The 19,265-nt window shown below is 43.3% G+C and overlaps 3 protein-coding genes across 3 annotated transcripts in view; all 3 read right to left on the bottom strand.

The window, feature by feature from the left end:
* LOC126568196 (eukaryotic translation initiation factor 5) overlaps positions 1-19,265 on the bottom strand; it is a 313,066-nt gene that overhangs the window by 281,929 nt on the left and 11,872 nt on the right. The window lies entirely within an intron of this gene.
* Positions 1-19,265, bottom strand: part of LOC126567793 (histone acetyltransferase KAT6A-like) — a 504,467-nt gene that overhangs the window by 44,538 nt on the left and 440,664 nt on the right. Inside the window, exon 2 of the mRNA XM_050224093.1 lies at positions 6,950-7,080. Within this exon, the coding sequence (XP_050080050.1) occupies positions 6,950-7,079 (130 nt within the window). The 5' untranslated portion in view covers position 7,080. The remainder of the gene's footprint in view (positions 1-6,949; positions 7,081-19,265) is intronic.
* Positions 12,629-16,943, bottom strand: LOC126567827 (uncharacterized). Its single transcript, XM_050224139.1, has 5 exons — positions 16,771-16,943; positions 16,235-16,682; positions 15,368-16,167; positions 13,291-14,493; positions 12,629-13,220 (listed from the first exon to the last, which is right to left on the bottom strand). The coding sequence occupies exons 1-5, from the start codon at positions 16,941-16,943 to the stop codon at positions 12,629-12,631; spliced, it is 3,216 nt and encodes a 1,071-aa protein (XP_050080096.1).

The raw sequence follows: 19,265 nt of genomic DNA on the forward strand, positions 1-19,265 counted from the left end.
GTGAAAGAAGAACGGAAATTGGAGATAATTGGTGCGCGTGAGTAACGAAATCTGTTTCAAATCTCAGATGCAGCTCGCGATTAGATCGGAAATTCATATACGGCAAGATAAACGCCAAGCGCAGGGCAGGCATAAATCGCTCACACGTACTGAGAAACGGAGATTGTAGGCAACCGAAAACCACAGATGATGTTTCCGAACAGATGCTAAATGAAGAAGCAAAGAAAAAAAAACCACACAGCGTGATCAGCCGCCTCAGCCTTAAATACGACACCAACTTATTAGCAAACACACAGACAGGGGAAAGGCATCCAACTTGGCCAATATCAAGGAAGCTAAAAACGATCCGTGACCATCTATAATCGTTGTCGTCCGTGTCGTACGCAGTTGCAACAGTGCAGTCGCATTGTATCGATGCACCGATCGTAGGGGAGGTTGATTTTTATGAGCTCACATTTATCGACCATCGGGGTGCGCTTTTTTTTCTTGCGCTACTAATCGACGTACGTGGAAGAACGCGGTGGAGTCGTCGGAAGTCGCAGCGAATGAGTAAAGATCGCGATAGCGCGATCGCGCGCGCGCGCGTTCGATCGTCCCCAATGAAGTACACGGCGTTTGGTGCGAGCGCGAGATATTTATGGTTGTGTGGTATACAGCACATGGTATGACCATCGGGTTGAACAAATCGTTTGCCAGTTTGCATCGTGTTTGGACGCTGCCACCATTATTACTGGTGCTCCAGCTACAACAGGAAGGTTACCCAGTTTTGGAGAGGGATTTTCTGTGTTGGATTGCAAGTGTCTTTAATGATCGGTACCGGAGCAGTAAGCAACCGGCAAACGAGAGAAAAAGGGCATAGAACAGTGCGTTGCGGTGCACATTAGCCATCAGAAAACATACCCCCCAACCCCCCCCCCCCCCCCCCCCCCCTTCGGTTGTATATGTGCAAATGCATACGTACGTACGCTTGTTATGACAGTTTGCACAATCGTGCTGTGAGCAGAAACAAAACTAACAACACTAAAAAAGCATGAATGGAAAGGGTTTGTTTCCAGCAGCGCAAAAGTGGGTTACATCACTAGGGCACAGTTTACAGATGCTGGCCCTACGGTGCCATTCTAAACCCACGCTTTTCGATAGGAGAAGAAAAAAGGGGGAAACAAAGACGGGGAGAGAACATAGGTCGGTGAATTTGATTTATTCGAACTCTAGTTGGTGAAGTGGTTTCTTAATAGAGAAAGTCAGGTTGATGCTATTACTTCTAAACGGGTACAAGAATTTAGAATTATTTTAATTGACGCTAATCATCATTACAACAGTTACAGGTTTACGATGCAATTATGTTTCCTGTTTTGTTTTGTTGGCTTTGATTTTTTTTTTGTTACGGATCGTACAAATCCAGCGATCCATGATGGATGCCTTCATTAGCGTCGTTTGTGGCATTTCACCTGCAACGCCTCTACTCGAAGCGTCCGAAAGGTTGGTTCATTGAAGGTTTATTTTATCGAATATATTTTTGAAGCTTTAGTCAAACCATTCGTAAAAAAAAATAATGTCAAAAAGAATAAAGTGTATGCAATGGAAGTCATTTCTTATCCACGAAATTGCGATCACTATGAGAGGATGAAAGCAGAAGAAACGATAATTGATATAAATTGCGCATGTTCGCCTGTCAAAGCCACTTTCTGCTCATAAAAAGCCAAATAACCCCTTGAAGAAATTATCGGATACGTGAGAATGTGTTCGCTTAAGCCGATAGTTGAATGCTACAAAGCGGTGGTTCTTAACACGAACTTAAGAACGATTTCCTGTGCTCTTTTACGTTCACCACCTTTAAGTAACAAAAACACTAGTCCTCAAATGTCAAATTTATAGGAAAAGCTTCAGGTTGTGTGGCTTCGCAGTTCGCAGATCGAAACGAAAGAAAGAAATGCCCCAAGATCGTATTATTTATCAGATGCAAATGAAACAGTTCTTCACCAGCTATCTAGCAGACACTCGCACAAAGCTCCAGTGTGAATGTCAGAGGTAGCTCTTCGCCAAAGGTAAGCTTTCTAACAGAGTGTGTCTCCGTGTCCGCGTATATGTGCGATCCCTGCTCGAAAAAGGGTTTTTGTGTCCGTCGTGTAGAAGACGAAGACGAAGAGGTGTGTAAAATGATAAAAATTCTTTTCCACTCCCATCCTAAAAGCAACCCGCAGCGCCTCCTCGGTCCTGTGGGCCGAGCCGCGCGCGCACGCGTGCTCTCGCGCAAGCGTAAGAACGCAAAAAATGCCAGAAACCAGTTTTTTTCGGAAAGCCACCACCACCATACAACCACAATTTCGAGAACGTGGCCACGGAGGGTGGCAAACACCGTAGCGCCGCGTTTCGTTTGTGAAAAGTGATATAAAAATCAGCCACTTTGTCGCTTTGGGCAGCACAACACGGCCAACGGGCAGGGGGGTTTTTGGTTTCGGGTCGAGAGATCTGCATGGCATGATCGGCGGTAGAAACTGTAGCCCGCGCTACGAATGGGAATAGAAAATAGCCAACAACGGCAGCGGTAGGCGAGAGGCCCGGCGGCTAACGCGGACCGCGGCCGGATCGTTGGAATGTTTATCTTTTACACTTGATCCAGGGGAAATGGTCACCCCAAACAATGTGTGGTTTTTTTTGCGTTTGTGTTTTTTTTTCTGCCTCCCTCCTTTGGCTTTACAGTCGGTCGCTGACCGATCTGCGACGGAAAGCCGTGCGCGGACATCTCGTCACATCGTCACAGCCTCAGCAGTGGCGATCGGAAATCGTCAGTTTGAGTAAGAGTTGTGAGAAAAAGCTCATTATGTTAGTCTTGTGATATTCAACATGTCCACAAGATCTCTTTTAATTGTAAATAAAATGTATAAGCTCATGTAGATCTACACAAGAATCTATAGAATCTGACGAATAATTTCTTTAAACAAGTAATATTGAAGATACTTGCAAAAAAAAAGATAAATAAAACATAACAACACGTTAATTTTTTGCTATTTCTCCAGCACTCTCGTGACAACACTCGTCGCCGAGCATTAGAGAAAGTGGTAAAACTTTTAAAATTACCCAATCACTCTTCCCCGAGATGACGTGGAACATGCCCGTGGGCTTGTTGGTGGCAGCTGTTGCCCGGGCATCGCGCGACAGCACAAACCGATGGATCGATAAATCAGCAAGGGGATATCATGTCACCGGAACTATCCGCCATGGGCCGGCATTGAAAAAAAAAAAAAGCACAAATCAATGTGTCCAGACAGGTGGTTTACATGTTGCGTAAGTTAGCTTCTCCTTAAAAAAAAAACACACACACACACACAAGCCTATTGAAACGCAGGAAGTTGATGCCTCGAGAGCTAATTGCTTCTCGCCCCGGTGCACGCATCTTCACCAGTGTCCAGTTTTGCCTTTATCGTAAGAGCGCGGATCAATTCTAGACTCCCTATCGGGAGGAGTTTAGTGGCCACAAACACACATAGACACACACACACACACAGGTAATTTGCATAAAGTCGCAATAAATTCCTCACCCTGTCCCGGTTCGAGGCGCGTTCGTCGATGTAGCAGCAAATATTTCCAATCCAGGACCCGATACCGTGAAGCGGGTGCGTCGTTCCCAGAGTTTCGGAAAACGAGTTCTCGTGTGAAGCGGCGCGAGATCCATCCAGAGACCTGTGCACCTGTATGTGTGTGTGTGTGTGTGTGTGTGTTTGTGTGCTTGGCTGCTGAAGAACAAGAAACTTGTTTTTCCGGTTGCAGCGACAAACAACAGCAGCAACAAAAAACCACACACTATCCCCATCTACATTACAACCAAACGCGGCTGTGAGGCAGCAGATAAGAGATCGCGATCGTCGTAGATCGGGAAAATAGCGCAAGCGCACCCGGCGACGGCGACGCGGGTCATCACTGTCCAAAAAGCAGGGCCGCCTCGCTCTGACCAGCAGTTATTAATTTGCAAAAACTGGAGTATCAAATGATCACCGCTCCGCTCGAGAGTTTTACGATAAGCATCAAGGATCGTGCGAGGCGACTGATCAAGATAGGCATTCGGAATATCATATTAGCAATTTCGATTTTTGGACGCCGTTAAATGGACAACTGTGCGTGACCTCTGAGATATCGTCAGCGTGTATTCGACTTCCTACAGATATCAGCCGAATCAATGCCCGCAGACTTTCGCGTCCGTACTCACTTCCCGATCTATCAATGAGACAGACCTTTCCCCTCATTCGATTGTGCGTGGAACCGTTCCAATATCTGGAGCGTGTACTTTGTACTTTTGTTGATTGGGCACAAAGTACAGGTTAAAACAACAGGTCACGCATAGATGGGTAGGCGGGTGATAGCGATGAGGCGTGAACTATTTACAGTAACGCCGTTAAAACTGGATCCAAAACCCGGAAGGTGCTTATCAAGATCGGTATACTTGTTAAGGTGCTTTACTGGAGGTGAGTGCTCGTGTTTGGGATGACCCGACTGGGGGATGTGAGTAGGATTTTTACACGTCCAGCCCAATAGTCCAATAAACTACATCCAGGATACAATCAATCCACGTCGCTCAATCACGACGAGGACGCAATTTGTCTGCGAGCTTGTAATTTCCCGCCCCAACACTGTCGGATGCTTATGTTTTTCGCTGCCATCATTACGCCCTGTCACGCACAGGTTTGCACTGATGACGGATTGCATCGTTCGGTAAGGCTTACAGCAAACTTCCTGTATTTGCTTTCCTTTCGATACCAGCTGCTGTTGCATGTTGGCTGTAGATGTCATTCCAAAAAGTGACTACCTTCGCTGTTAAGTAGTGCCCAGCTACTACCATTGCGACTAACTACCGATCGGAACACAGTGTCAGTTCCGGTGCTTTCCACGTGTATTAAATTTGAGAGCGAGAAAAAAGAAAAGAAATCAAACCAAACACAGGAATTAAAATGCGCTTTTCCTACGTGGTGCGTGAAGTGAGACATGTTGCCCACTGGCCAATGTTTTTCCGTGGTGCTTGTTGGTTGCACCTACGCCATGTGGCGTGGTGTTACATGGTGCTCGGAACTCGGAAGGTGCAACCCTCCTGTGTTTAAAATCTCACGTCCAGATTGCGATACGGATACGGAACATTATGTCTAGTTTCTGCGTTGTGTAGGAAGCTTCAATTTACAAAATTATTCAAAAAGTGTTGAATAAAAAAAATAGAAACCTAAATTTTCAACTACGATGAAAAAAATTGATACAAAACACAGGCCAAATCGATTTTTAACTTTGGCAAAGGGGGCCAGAAATAAACACTTTCAATATTTATCGATCCACACATCATACGCCCTCGCCCGAGGAAGCTATTCTGATTGACGAGCCCGATCGGTCAGTTCCAGTCCACAGGTACAATGGTATCGCACCACAATCAACACCCCTTCCCTCGAAGGGAAAGCTTTGGAAGCACAAACCATTGTCGATCGCAACCCACGGATCGATGAACCATGTCGCCAGCTCATGAGGTAGCGGTCCCAGCGTGCAAGCACACTGAGAGAAACCGATCACCACCGGCCCCCATCGGATAAACATTATGATTCGTATGCAAATGATGATAAACCTCCCGAAAACGGAGGACGACCCCTCGGTGCTCGGGATCAATCGCATTCCAATCGCGGGCGTCCGTAGGCGTTCCACGGCTGTTCTTCACCGGCAGCCAAAAACGGAAAAAGGAAACTCTCTACCCGTTACACTACTGGTCTGGCCTTCTTCACTCAAGTAGCCGTTTTGCTGTTTCCCTCCCCCAGATTGGATGAGCAAGATTCCCTTGACGGGAAAGTTGGATCTGAAGACTCAACTGAACACCGTTGCACAATCGATACGATGCGTGATTAAACTCGGGACAACGCGGGGAAAAGAGAGAGAGAGAGAGAGAGAGAGAGAGAGAGGAGAGGGCACACACTTGTGTCATTTGCATGCGACGCATGTAACATCCTGTCAACCCACTTCCATTTTCCACCTGCCTTTTTGGGTGCGGGGGTTAGTAGTCTCGCTTGATTGACCTAATCAACGACGCGCGCGCACTCGAACGCTCCAAACAAGTCACCCGGCCGCGCACTTAAAACCGGGTATGCAAAATTGTTTTGCGAGAGTCTTCCGTTCCGTCTAAACGGTTTTGCTTTTTCTGTGCTAAAAGTGCAATAAACAATATTGGTAAATGATACTCGGGCGATTACGCATAAGGGGAAAACTTACACCCGAGGCACAGTTTTATAACATCAAATTAAACCGCGCTCACACCGGATGCACCGATGTAAGAAGATTGGTTGATGAATTTGCTCCGGAAGATAGCTGAAGATTCAATTTCCTTCAATTCGAAATTCGACTATGGATCATCCTCTGAAGAGGGCTCTGGCTTCGGTGTATTTAGCGAGTACAACGAATTATTTTTCTAGCAGCAATCTTTTATGCACTATTGATGATAGCAGCTTCACTAATAGCCATAGTGCTATCGACGCGCTAAAATCCCCCAAAGGCTGCTAAGAGTCAGTCAGTCAGTTGTGTTGTTTATGCTTTAGCTATTTTTTGTAGTGCCACGCATTCGGGGGCACAAAGAGTATGGTTGCCTTGGCGTTGGCTTCGAGGGTGTTTGGAGGGTGCAGTCTAGAGCGTAGCAAAGTCTGGAAAACACTGTATGCAGTTTGTATTATTCACAAAATATTTTTTGTTTTGTTGCAGTTCAGATCCTGCGAAATCTAAAGGTCCATAAAAGACAAGCCACAGCCACAGCAATATTACCGGCCCAACATAAAAATACATACATGCTGCAGGATACGTTCAACAATAACCGTTAAGGAAAATAACAGGGAGAAAATGCCTTGTTAAATTTGTGTATGCTATGTAGACAACACAGGCGGTAATTCTTCATACAAAAATTTTAATAAATAAATAAAAAAAAAATTCAAAAACCTACCTTTTCGCTTCAGGATGTAGTTCTTCTTGTACAGCCACCAGAGTAGTACGGCCACCAGGATCACTGCGACCAGCGTACCGAAGATGGCCCCGGCAATGTCACCGCCTCCGTAACAGGATTCGTTCTCCATTGTTCTCCGCTCACCAAGAAGCCGATTTCGCGCGTTTACAATTAATTTAAAGAACGGTGCGCGCTTCTTCAAATGTTTTCACGCACTCACAACACACTCACACACACACACACACACCCACAAGCACAAAAACTTTCGCGCACACAAAACACTAGAGAACTGTGAATTTTCTACTATTTTATAATCACACCGCACGCCGCACACTATTGCATGATGTCATCCTAGCTCTTCGATAAGTAAGCCACAATAACAACAATAGGACACACACTCACACACACCCGCACGGACCTGCCTGTACGACACCTTGATGGGTTTTAATGGCTAAACATCACTAGCACTCGACAGACGCGCAAACACTGCGCACCGAACACACTTTCGCCCGGCAATGGAGAGAAGATGGCCGGCACCGGGAAGCACCAAATCCATTCCAATCTGCACACTCACGATCGAGCTTCACCACCTATTGCGCTTTTCGCTTTGTTTTTATGCTGAGCAATCTTTATCTCCGTTTCTTCAAGCTGCCTGGTTTGTGGATATGAATTTAATGATGAAATTATGCAACCATTATCTTCCGATTATTATTATTGTCTTGTGTTTTTGTGGTTGGACTGTTGGGATGATCGGTTGTTGTGATTGTGTTGAAAAGGGGTAAAATGCTGCTTAACTGTTTTACTTTTTTTTTTTTTTGGTTTGCTGCTCTGCCCTTTTGTATGTTGCGAAATTGCGTAAGTTTTGTCTTTTTGATAAGTATCACTGTTTATTTGGGTGGTTTTTATAGGCACGCCGCATCACGAGGCGCAGCAGACGATCTTTAGACGGTCTTGATCACTGGACGCGTGGGTTTGAACTGAATGCAACAGTGCAAGTGAGAAGTGTTTAATCAAATTCTAATGCCCACAGATACCGTTATTATCCTACAGCGAAAAAAATTAGAGAGATTGAGCTTGATTTCAGGTTAGGGGTCGTATTGATCTTGAACAGCTTCTCTCTAAACCCTTAATACTGCATTATAGTTAACAAAGTGTGGTTAAAAGAAATGTTTTTAAAATGTGATTCATTTTAGTTCCAGATTAGCTAACTATGCTGTTTAATGAATAAGTTTATGAATACAAAAACTTCTAAAAACGAAATAAACAAATAATACTTTTCTACAGAAAAGTTTTTCAGTATCGAGACAGTCTCCTAGAGTCGTACAGATATAGGATTTAAATGACCAGCCATTCGCCATTTTAACAGAAAAATTTGTGGGCTTTTTCTTAGAATATGATATTCAAATTTCAAAGAGCGAATCATAAATCAATCCTTCTATAACGCATTTTTTTTTTTTGTTTTTCTTGGCTTAACCACCTTCTACGTCAAACTGGTCATCTTAAGGCTTACTAAGACTTGTTGATATCTCGTATTTGGATAGCCAGTCCTCTGGTCCGGATGGTATATGAACCCCAGTCCTACGGCGTGAAATTCAGAGCCGTTGTCGCCTCACCTCCGGGACGTCCTATAATGCAACATTATAAGCATTGGCTATCAAAGTAATTTGCCCAACTTTTCTGTCTTTTATTTCCACATAAAATCAATTTAAAGTAGTCTACATTCAGCTGAAGTTTACCATTCAAGCAATCCAATAAAAAAACGTCGGAAGCTAATTAAGAGCGAAAAGCAGCTTCTCTGCATACTAAAAAAAAAAAACAACTTGCTCTTGCTCTACTCCTAATGGACGTGCATAACGTTACGATGAATCGATTTATTTCGTTACGAGCCCTTTTAATGGTAAACACTTTCTCCCCCGAAAGGTGGAGATGATGATGATGAATCTATTAACTACACCTCGATCTACATATTGGCATTGATACAGCTGACGCTATAAAAATGTATCAATCGAAGGGCCTAACGTCAGCCAACGCTGGTTCGAATAGCCACGGACAAATGGGGCGAAATGCATCAGACAATGGAGAAAAGACTGCACGCCCGATAGCTGATGTGTACGATCGTTTATCCTAGGCTGGTAGAATTTTTAATGGTTATATTTCCTGTCTTGAACTAGCAATCCCTCTGTGAGAGGAATAGGAGAGAAGAAAAAAAAAATACCACACACAAAGCAATTGGGGAACTTGTTATGTAAAAGATTTTTTGTTTTCATTTGATACAGATACGAGTTTTAAAGGCGGTTTGCAAGTGACAAATTTATCCTGACCGATCATTTGTTATTTGTTTGGTGAAAGTTATTGGATGACAATAATACCTTCATTTCTTTATTTTATTCCTAGCTTGATCGCGAAAGAAAGATTTGATCTTGCTTCATACATGATAAATAAACCATCATATAGACACAGAAAATGTAACCCTAGGCAACCGCTAACAGGCAGAAGAAGCTGCCGCGTGCAGAACCACACAGTGCCTGCCTGGATTGGGGTTCGATTTGCGAAACAAAAACCCATCAAACTCCTTCAGCTTGTGCAGGATAACTCTTTCCTTTTCTTTTCCATACTAGTCCTTCTTCGCCTACCCGCCGAAAAGCAGAAAAAGAATTCCAACCCGACTTTCGACTGTCGGGAAGGTTCGTTCGTAATTTCTTTCTCTTCGTTTAGAAAGTGACGGTTTCGACCAGTGGCCAGCCAGCGAAGGAATGTATCGATTACTTTCCTTTTCCTGCGTGGCGCGATATGTGAACGCTTGCCTTTTGAACGGGAAGACTTCTCGGGTGCTCCTTCGATCAGAGCACCTCACAACCTGACCGATCGATTGACCAGGTCGGTTTGCTATACGAAGGCGTTGTAAAGCACCTCAATGGCTGGCCCGGTCAATCCTTGTCTCTCCGTTTTCTACGACATTGACGACTTTTGGTGAGTAGAGTGTTTCGTTTTTCGCTGTATTCTTTATGAAGAGCCTCAGCCTAGCCTCAGGGTATAATGATGACCGTGATCCCATCACCGTCGCGGTGTGGTGGTTGAAGAAAATAAAAAATCAACGCTGATGAAGGGCAGTTAGTGTTACCTGCTAGCATTACCTCAGCCAGAAAGAACTTCGATCGATCGCCAGCCGGGGTAGAATAAGGAGGCGAACAGCAATGATTTGAAACGTAAGTAAAATTGGAGAATTGGTTCCTCCGTACAACATAACCTTACATGTTAACACACATATGGGTGTTTAATTTAAATTTCATTTTCTTTTCATATGTCGAACCTCAGTATATACGGAGCCAAAGAGTAAAAGGGAGATCAATTTGAAAACGAAAAAAAAGAAACAATCATTCTGTAAAACAAAAACAAACACTCCAGAGCCAGATAGAAGGATCGTCGTTTTCGTCATCTTAAGGGCTTTTTTGTTGTTTTATATCAAGGGCAATAAAACTTAAGATAATGTTTTTGTTTAATGCTTTTGTTTTTCGAATTTTCATCCACACACATAGTGATGTGGTTTAAATCAGGTTTCTTCGATTTTTCATCCCAACACTTATCTGACTCCCAATAGCCCAATCCATTTGAGATCGGACACTGATCGAGGACTGGAAAAAACGATTGATGAGATTGAGTGTTTTTGTGTCTCTTTAGTTTAGATAATAAAACTATAATGTAACTTAATTAGCCGTATAGCTTTGATGATTATTTTCATAGGAAAAGGGGAATAAGGAGTCTGTTCAAAAATATAATCTTCAACACAAATTGATGTATAATTTGCACTCTTCCTTAGCTCACACTCTCGGTAACACATAATAATTCGAACAACACTGTGACTGGCTGTTAATGTTTTTCCTTCAGAAAATAGCACCTGCGCCACCCTTGAGTAGTTTACGTTTCAAACAGGCCACATTTCACAACTGATTTGGTACCCGTAACGCTAATTGAACACTTTTTTACTTTAGAACTGTGTAGAGTTAAGTTTTAAAGATTCTGTAACTCATGGCTGTGCTTGTCGCATTCGCACTTTCGGTTACTTTTCACTTTAAACCATTCAACACAATCGAACAGATCATCCACTTGTTTGCACGTTAAAAATAGATCGTAAAATAGACAAAAACCACTCGATCATCACAACTAAAATTTGTTCTGCGTTTGAGCAGAAACGTTCCTAAACAGTATCAAAGATGAAACACGGCACAAGTAAACACCCCACCAAGACTGCAGTATCTAATCACCGTTTTTTGTATGTTGTTGTGTTGCACCTTGCACGACACGTGCTTGCTACGATCCTTCGTTTACGAGAAATTTTAAAAAATAACTTGTTTTTAAACGATGAACCTCGTTTATATACCCGCTCGAGCAGCTTGCACTGTGGTAACGCCAATGGCCATCACAGTGTTTATTTCCTGAACATTTTTCAAATTATCACGATTTTTCGTTAGTTCTACGTTTTAAATATTTTTCATTTTAATAGTGAACTTAATTGAACTAAATTTACCCTTATTAAAACGTACAATAAATTGATTTTAAGTGAATGAATTGAGCCTTTTATAGCAAGAATCTTTTCCTCCCAAGTAACAGTTCAATGTGTCAAAATTTGATAGATGCAGGGGTTTTCCTGACCTTTCTGAAGGAAAAGATTAAAGTTATGTGCACATTTCATTAATAAAACAATTAAGAGTATCAGAATGTCACTGAAATTGGTTCAAATTGGTACTTTTTGGCATAAATTCTTAACTTCTTATGAACTTATCTAGTTTTATAAAAATCAATCGAAGCACGGCTTCGGCTTCACATTATGGATAGATTTCTCCAATTATAGCACACATTTCATCCAACTATTTGTTCTGCTTCCACAACTTGTAAAAACCCACAAAATTAGAGAAATAAAGACACCAACTTCACGTTTTCTTTCACATTACAACAGATGAAGTTATTGTTACGCATTAAATTATTTATTCTATGTTTCTAGATTGCTCTATAAAATAGAAACGCAGGAAAGCACTACGGTCATCTTTGCTCCTGGATAGAGTCTAACTGCACATTACATTGGATTGCTTTAAATTCATCTGCTCTTAAGTAAAATACAAATGCATCAACAAACTGTTCAAACCGTTTGAGCTAAACATTCAGAAGGAAACCCAAAACCTTGCAATCGGAAGAACGTAAATTTGAATAAGGAACAATAAACTTAGCATACTACTGGAAGATATATGGCTACATTAAATGTATTGAGCCTACGTATACTACGTATTTCTATCCCTCTGCCTAGCTGAATCTTAAAGATATACTCTCCTCATTTGCAACAAGGTGAAAAGGTAAATAGATGGCTGCGCACGGTGGCGGCACTTTTTGTTCTCCTTTGCTAAAACTACTTAAAGAATTGCTACTACTTCCCTCCACCAACGGTTTGTTCCCGGTTTTGTTCGGGATTTGTTTGTTTGTTGGGATTGCTTTGCTACACACTTGGCTTAACTGACTCAATTAATCTACTGTTTTCTAATTAATTTGATGTGTCTCTCTTGCTCTCTTCTACATTCTGTCACACTCTACTTTTGGTCTGTCCTTTTTTTGATTTCGTTACGATTGTAGTGTTGCGTTTTTTTTACTAAGTTTGATAGCACTTTCGCTAGGAAGGAGTCGTCTAGGTGGTTAGTGTTTATCAAGGTTCATAATCTTTTTGGCCTGTTCCATGCCCGATAAGTAAGCACCATGCACGGTAGAGAAGTACCGTTCGTGGCAAGCTTCGCCGGCAAAGTGGATTGTGGCACTGGTCTTTGCGGTGCTGGTGGCGTTAGTATTACTATTGCTCTGAGATGTCCCTTTCGCGTTACCACCACCGGTTGTTAACGTTATCGAGGCAGAACTCGAACATTTGCTCGGAGTATTGACTAGAGATTCGGTTGTAGTTTGATTTATCATTACCTTGCTTGGAGTGTTGTTGGTGCTGAGGTTTGTAATTGGGACGTTAGTTAGGGTGTTGCTGCTATTGCTGCTACTGGTACTGTTGCCACTGGTGTTGCTCGTAGACGTCACTGCACTTCCCGAACGAATCCCACCCCCAACCGAGGAAGCATTTTTCGACAATAAGCATTCCTTTTTGCGCGATTCTTCACCCAACTTGTCGTACTGATTGCATACGAGTGTTTCCGTTAGGTTGGACATAAAGTTTTGCTCGTGGTCACAGTTAACTGAAGTGTAACTGTACGAACCACGAATGTAGCGATTGGAGTTCCATCTTGTACTGGAAAAAGATTTAAAATAAAACCAATCAATGCATGCAATCAATGCACACCAGAATCTCGGAGCCTTACCAGTAATAATTGACGGGTTTAGGTACTTTTTTCTTTGTGAACTTTTCCAAAATGAACACACAGTCGCTCACGATCTGCTCATCATTTAGGGCCTCCATCTCCAGCGCTCCGTAGCTTCCGATCCAACCAAGCAGTGTGTTTGGGGGACCAGGACTGAGCACATCAAATCCCGAGATGAACCTCGTCCAGTGTGAATCCTTCCGCAACTCGTCTCGCCACACCAACTGAATGCCTTCCGCTTTGCCCCACCAGGGTTCCTCAAACTGTAGAAAGATTTTGTCTATCGTTCCGTAACCGATGCTACGGATCGATCGGCTAAAGCTTGCTGGTAGATTAGGCTGAAACAGTTGATCCATTGTGTCCTTTAGCACACCGAGCGAAAACGTTACAATCAAATGCTGACAGCAGTAGATCGTACCGTCCGTACACTTCACAATCACTTTGCTGCGTGAATCCAACCAACGGATCTCACAAATTGCCTTATTGTACACAATCTTCTCCATTCCAATCTCCTCGATCAAACAGCTAACCAGTGCCTGAAATCCGTACCGCATATTGATGTGAGCCTGACAACTCTCACCATTAAACGAATAACTGCCCCACAATTTCGCCGAAATGTCCGACACATGCAAACACGAGTTGTCAATGATCTGAAACCGACAGTGCCAATCGAGCAGCTGCTGTGCCAATGCTTTCTGTTCGGGCGTAAAATCCTTCTCCGTTCGCTTCCGGAACTGCTCCCTTAAATACGCTTCCAACGATGCCGGATACGTTGCGTCCTTCTCGGTACGTGCAGCAAACTCCTCGCACTGCTCCAATATTTGACCGACAATAAAGTCAACCTTCTTCACGAGATGATCGTCTATCCGGAATCCATCGTCACGCAAAAACTCGCCCAGCCCTTCCTCGGAAGTTTCCTCGCGCAGCAACCCATTCCGTTTGGCAATCTCGTGCAGCTCATTCTGCCGCCCGTGAAGCCACTGCGCACCGGCTTCAACCAGCTGACAACCTTTCCCACCGGCATGATGCTTTTTCAACGCTTTCGTACTGATGCGTCCGCCCGGGACAGATTGTGCTTCGAGAATGGCAAAACTTTTGCCCGAGCTGCGTAACTGCTTGGCGGCTCCAAGTCCGGCAATACCGGCCCCAAGGATCAGTACGTCAACGTACGCTTTCGGGCCATGATTGAAGGGTGGTATCAATCTACAACGAGATGAAAATTAAAGAGCTTAAAGTTAGTCAAATCAACGGAAGGTTTTTTTTTAATTAATTAAATAAAAAAATAGGAACAAAAATTAATGTTTTATTCTAATAAAAAGAAGATATTTATTCAATCTGTCTACTGATAAAAACAAAAAAAGTTAAAAAAAAAGGCAAATATCGTACATTATTTCGTATATAAAAATATATTGAGAAATCTTATCTGTAGTGTGGTGTTGTAGTGTTCAACTGTTTCGTTCAAGCTATGGCAAAATTGAAACTGCATCATCGTGCTTAAAGATGTGCCTTCCTGCTGTATGTGGGAGGGAAAAGAAGAAAAGAAAAAGAAAAACAAAAACAAAGAGAGAAAAAGAAAAAGGAAAATCAAACAAGATTCAACAAAACACCGGTTTTATCGTAATTTAGTGTAACGTGTTTGTTTGTGCAGTTTGTTTCTTTAGTATTATATGAAGAAAAGGAACATAACATTGAGTGAAAATTTTACCTCAAATACTAAAAGTTATTTTACATCTACTTGTACTAGAAAACACTTATATCGTCCGCAATGCCATAAAAATGCAAATTTAATCAAGACACATACTGAAATCAACTATGACAATGGTTCTAACTATCGCATGCTCATGTTAATGTACAAATAATAAATCCCCTAGGGCTAGTTGAACCGTATTCTTGATAATAAATCCTTATTAACGGATTATTAACACTTTTAAAACCAGCAGACGATGTGTTAAAGGATTCGGCTACAGATTTGTAATTCATTTTCTTTCTACTGTTTTCCAAACCGTTGTCCTTTCTTTCAAACACGGCCAATCATTGTGATAAAATGAAATAAAAAAAAAATCCTTCCTCCACTTACCTGTCGTAAAGATCGATCAATCGACTCGCTTCACGCCATCCCGTTTCAACCGCACCGTGCACCGTCGAGTAGTAATGATCGTGCGTAGCCTCCCCGGCAAACTGTACCACCGGCATACCGCACGTATTCGTCAGCGGAATGGCCAGATGCGATGCGGACGTATTCAACAAATCCGTCGTCATCGAACGGAACGTGTACGAACCACGAAAGTTGGGATTCGAGTACCAGCTCGTACGCTGGAAACGCACCGGTTCCGGAATGCTGCAACCCTTCATAAACTTGCGCAGCAGAAACATACAAGCCCGCCGTACATCCTCATCGCTAGCCCGTTCCATGCGGCGTGCATTTTTGCCCGAAATCCAACCGCAAAGCACGTTCGGTTGATAGTCCACGATGTAAAATCCAAACACGTCCTCCATCCAACTGTCTGGCATTTTGCGCACCTCGTCCAAATCGGCCTGATTCCAGATCAAGCTCAACCCTTGCCAACCCTTGGCCCAGAATGGTTTATCAAACTCAAGAAACAGTTTGTTAACCGTGCCGATCGTTAGCCCCTGGATGGCGTTACGCTTGATCGGTGGCAGATCGGGTGTAAAAAGCGTCTGATAGCGTTCCTTTAGCACGCCCAGCGACATTGTGCATATCACATGGTCTGCATCGTACACGGTGTTGTCGGTGCAGCGTATCGACACGAGACTGTCCGGACCGGCGGTCCAGTTAATGTTGGCGACGGTTTTGTTGAAGTGTGTATAGTCTTCCAGATTGATTGCATCGGCCGCTGTAGCGAGTGGGTGCCGTTTCTGGAAAGCAAATGGCAATCAATAAAACACAACAAAAAGAAGGCCGTCAAAATCTACCAACTCTCACCATCAATATTTCCAACACCGTCCGGTAGCCTTTATCGCGCCAATTTAGCAGCAAATCTCCATCACACTCCCAGTAGTGCAGATAACCCGGTCCGGACGTGTCGAACCAACTGTCCGAGGCTTCGATTGAGTTTTCAAACTTGTGGAAAAATTCCAACACCTGATACGCCGTATCATCGTTCACGTCCGCATACTCAGGCGTTTCGAGCAGTGCCCGGAACTTGCCCATAATAAACGACCCAAGCGAACCCCGGTATCCGGTAAGCTCGTGTTTGTGCGTTTCCAGAATGGACCAGATGAGACCGAGCAGCTTTTCGCTTTTTTCTTTTGGGATCTGTTCTCCATTCGAGCGGGTAAGGACGAACCGCTCGTACCGGGCACTGTTCGAGTCGAACACGTTGTACTTTGATCCAAGCTCGTAGCACACGTTGCCTTTCTCGCCGTGGCACCTGGAACGAGATTTGAGAAAAGTGAAGGAATAATACATAAATCGATTTTTGAAGTGACCTTCATCTCAGTGAATGAGTAAGTACTTACCATTGTGCGCCCAGGTCGACAACATTTGCCCCGTACGGAACGGTATGGATACGTCCACCGATGCGATTTTCTGCCTCGAGAATCTTCACATTTTTGTAGCCTCGTTCGATGAGCCGTGTGGCTGCGGCAACACCGGCCGCACCAGCACCAATGATGACGATCCGTGGGTTCATGGCTCCGGTGGCAATTTCTCCAGTGGCACAAGTGTTCTGTCCTTAAGGCACGCCTGTTCCCAGGGAAAGGGAGGGCTGTATTCAAGGACTGTACTCGAAGGGTTTGGGGATTACAACTCCTTGCTCCGCGTCGCGCACACTTTCGCTCTACCCACCCAGCGGCAATTGGTCTATCTCACCATCATCCAATCGATACTAGGCTGAAGATGATTATTTGTGCCTTCTGCTTTCTTTCCGCTTTCGTGCTGTCGCGATAACGGGTTGAGAGGGAGCAGGTAGTCTATTGTTGTTATTGCCACTTTTCACAAACAGGTAGCAGGAGGGACGGCAATCATAATTATGGCTAGCAGCTGCATATGCTACGGTGAAATATGAACTTATCAAAAGACGTTTGTTAGCGGAGAGTGGTTGGAACAATGGCAAAATAGAGAAAGGTAACAACAACAAAAAATACGCGATAAAGCAGCGGACAGATTTCGCACGAGAAATGCCACGTCTAAGGCACCTTCCGGAGGGAACATTTGCTCCCTATCACAGACACTTTAATCCGCGAGGTTTTTAAAGATAAGATTACAACGTCCTGCATAGCATTCGTCTTGAAAGCTGATAATTTCACACGACAACGAAACACCTTTGCACATTGTTTTGCTATTGCCTGGATCCAGGTCTAAAGGCTCCTTACCTGATGATTGATCGGTACACTGCCCTCGGAGGATGGACACTTTTCCTCTGATGAAACGCAAACACTTATGTTTTGATCTAAACGATTCAACGCTGCTCGGAACGTTCGCTACGCTACGGACCTGGTTCCTGCCACCGTCACGTACGAACGAAATTTATCTTTCGCATTTGACCCTCACAACGGCAGCGATTGCCTACAATCGCGACAGGGAGCCAAATTCGCGTTATCGCGTATGCGCGAAAACCATGTGTTTTTGAGGGAATATGAGTGTGTGGTGGTGTTGCCTAGATGCATGTGTACATATTTGCAACACTGCGAAACAGCTGTCACGGTTTGACAGGGCTCGTACGTTTGCTTGTGTGTGTTTCCGAGCAAAAGGGCGCTGTCAGAAGGGATTTTGAAATTTTACAAAAAAATACGTTATTTTGTTGTCAATGTGCTCAGAGGCGAATTTAGCCCTAAGCGAAAATGGTGTTGGGACCTTTTCATGGAGAGTCCTATGCCGTCGACAAAAATTTCAACTCGAGGCCCCTTTTGGACCAAGGGCCCTACGCGGCCACTTAAACCGTTTATAGCAAGATCCGCCTCTGAATGTGCTGGATTAATGTGGAACATAGGAATGATTAGAACCAAAAAAGACTTTGCAGACTGTGTTGTTTGAAGTTATTTTACTGACCCCTCAATTAGTCCATCGTTAAACCCATCAGAGTACGTTTCTGGATAACTTCGAAAGTCATCCCTGAGAAGGTCCGTCCTGTTTATATCCTAAACAACATGGGTTTGAGAAAACTTTTGCTAAATCGAAGAGCCTCAACACCATGATGCGTATGTCATCAGCGTACATTAGGAATCTAAAGTCTCAACCATCATATGGTAAAATAGCGAAAATTAGGACCAATCAAAGCGAGGGAGTAATACTTTAAATTTAATATATTTCGTACATATTTTTATATTCTACTAATCCGATTCACTTTTAGTATGACTGTATTTCGCTGTGTGGAATAGTGTTGCCGGTTGGTTGCGCCCACAAATGAAGTCCTTCAATTCTGTTCATACCCTCACACGAAGAACATCTTAACAATGTTAAATAAACTTGTCCTACATTAATGGCTCTCCCCTACCAGCGCTCTTCGCGTGCGGCGTGATCTCAGCTCAAATTAAAACGAATCAAAGCTGAAAGGCATGATATCAATTTCAACTGGCTACTCAAAGTTAGGTTCTGGGTAGCATCCTTTTTCGGCTCAACTATTGCGAACATAACTGTAGCTCTTGTCGCGTCTCTTGTAGTACAATTGTCTGCTAATCTATATTTTTCTGGAGGATATGTACATTGATCATGCTGCACACATTCTACTAGTACAAAATAAAACATAAATCTATGTAAAACAAAAAAAAACAAAATCAAACCTAATAACCCACTAGAAAACAAAATTAATTCCCGGAGCGACAAAAAAAAAAAACAATTCACTATACACTACACCAACTGTACTGGAAACGATAAGGAGTCAAGGCAGCACATATATCCGTTCTGTAACTTAATCCATTTCTTCCCCCGGGTTCGTCTTCATCAGTCCATAAATATAGTCCTACATGCCTTGGGTACTGCTTTTTTGTGGAGCAATCAAACCTTCACCCAATCA

Source organism: Anopheles maculipalpis, chromosome 2RL, assembly GCF_943734695.1.
Source record: "Anopheles maculipalpis chromosome 2RL, idAnoMacuDA_375_x, whole genome shotgun sequence".
NCBI classification, from domain to species: domain Eukaryota; kingdom Metazoa; phylum Arthropoda; class Insecta; order Diptera; family Culicidae; genus Anopheles; species Anopheles maculipalpis.

Excerpts from the sequence above, each read along its gene's own strand:
- LOC126567827 (XM_050224139.1), bottom strand. The coding sequence starts at position 16,943 with ATGAACCCACGGATCGTCATCATTGGTGCTGGTGCGGCCGGTGTTGCC. Across the intron at positions 16,683-16,770 it reads GTCGACCTGGGCGCACAATG|GTGCCACGGCGAGAAAGGCA; the intron begins GTAAGTACTTAC and ends ATCTCGTTCCAG. Across the intron at positions 16,168-16,234 it reads CGGTGTTGGAAATATTGATG|AAACGGCACCCACTCGCTAC; the intron begins GTGAGAGTTGGT and ends TTTGCTTTCCAG.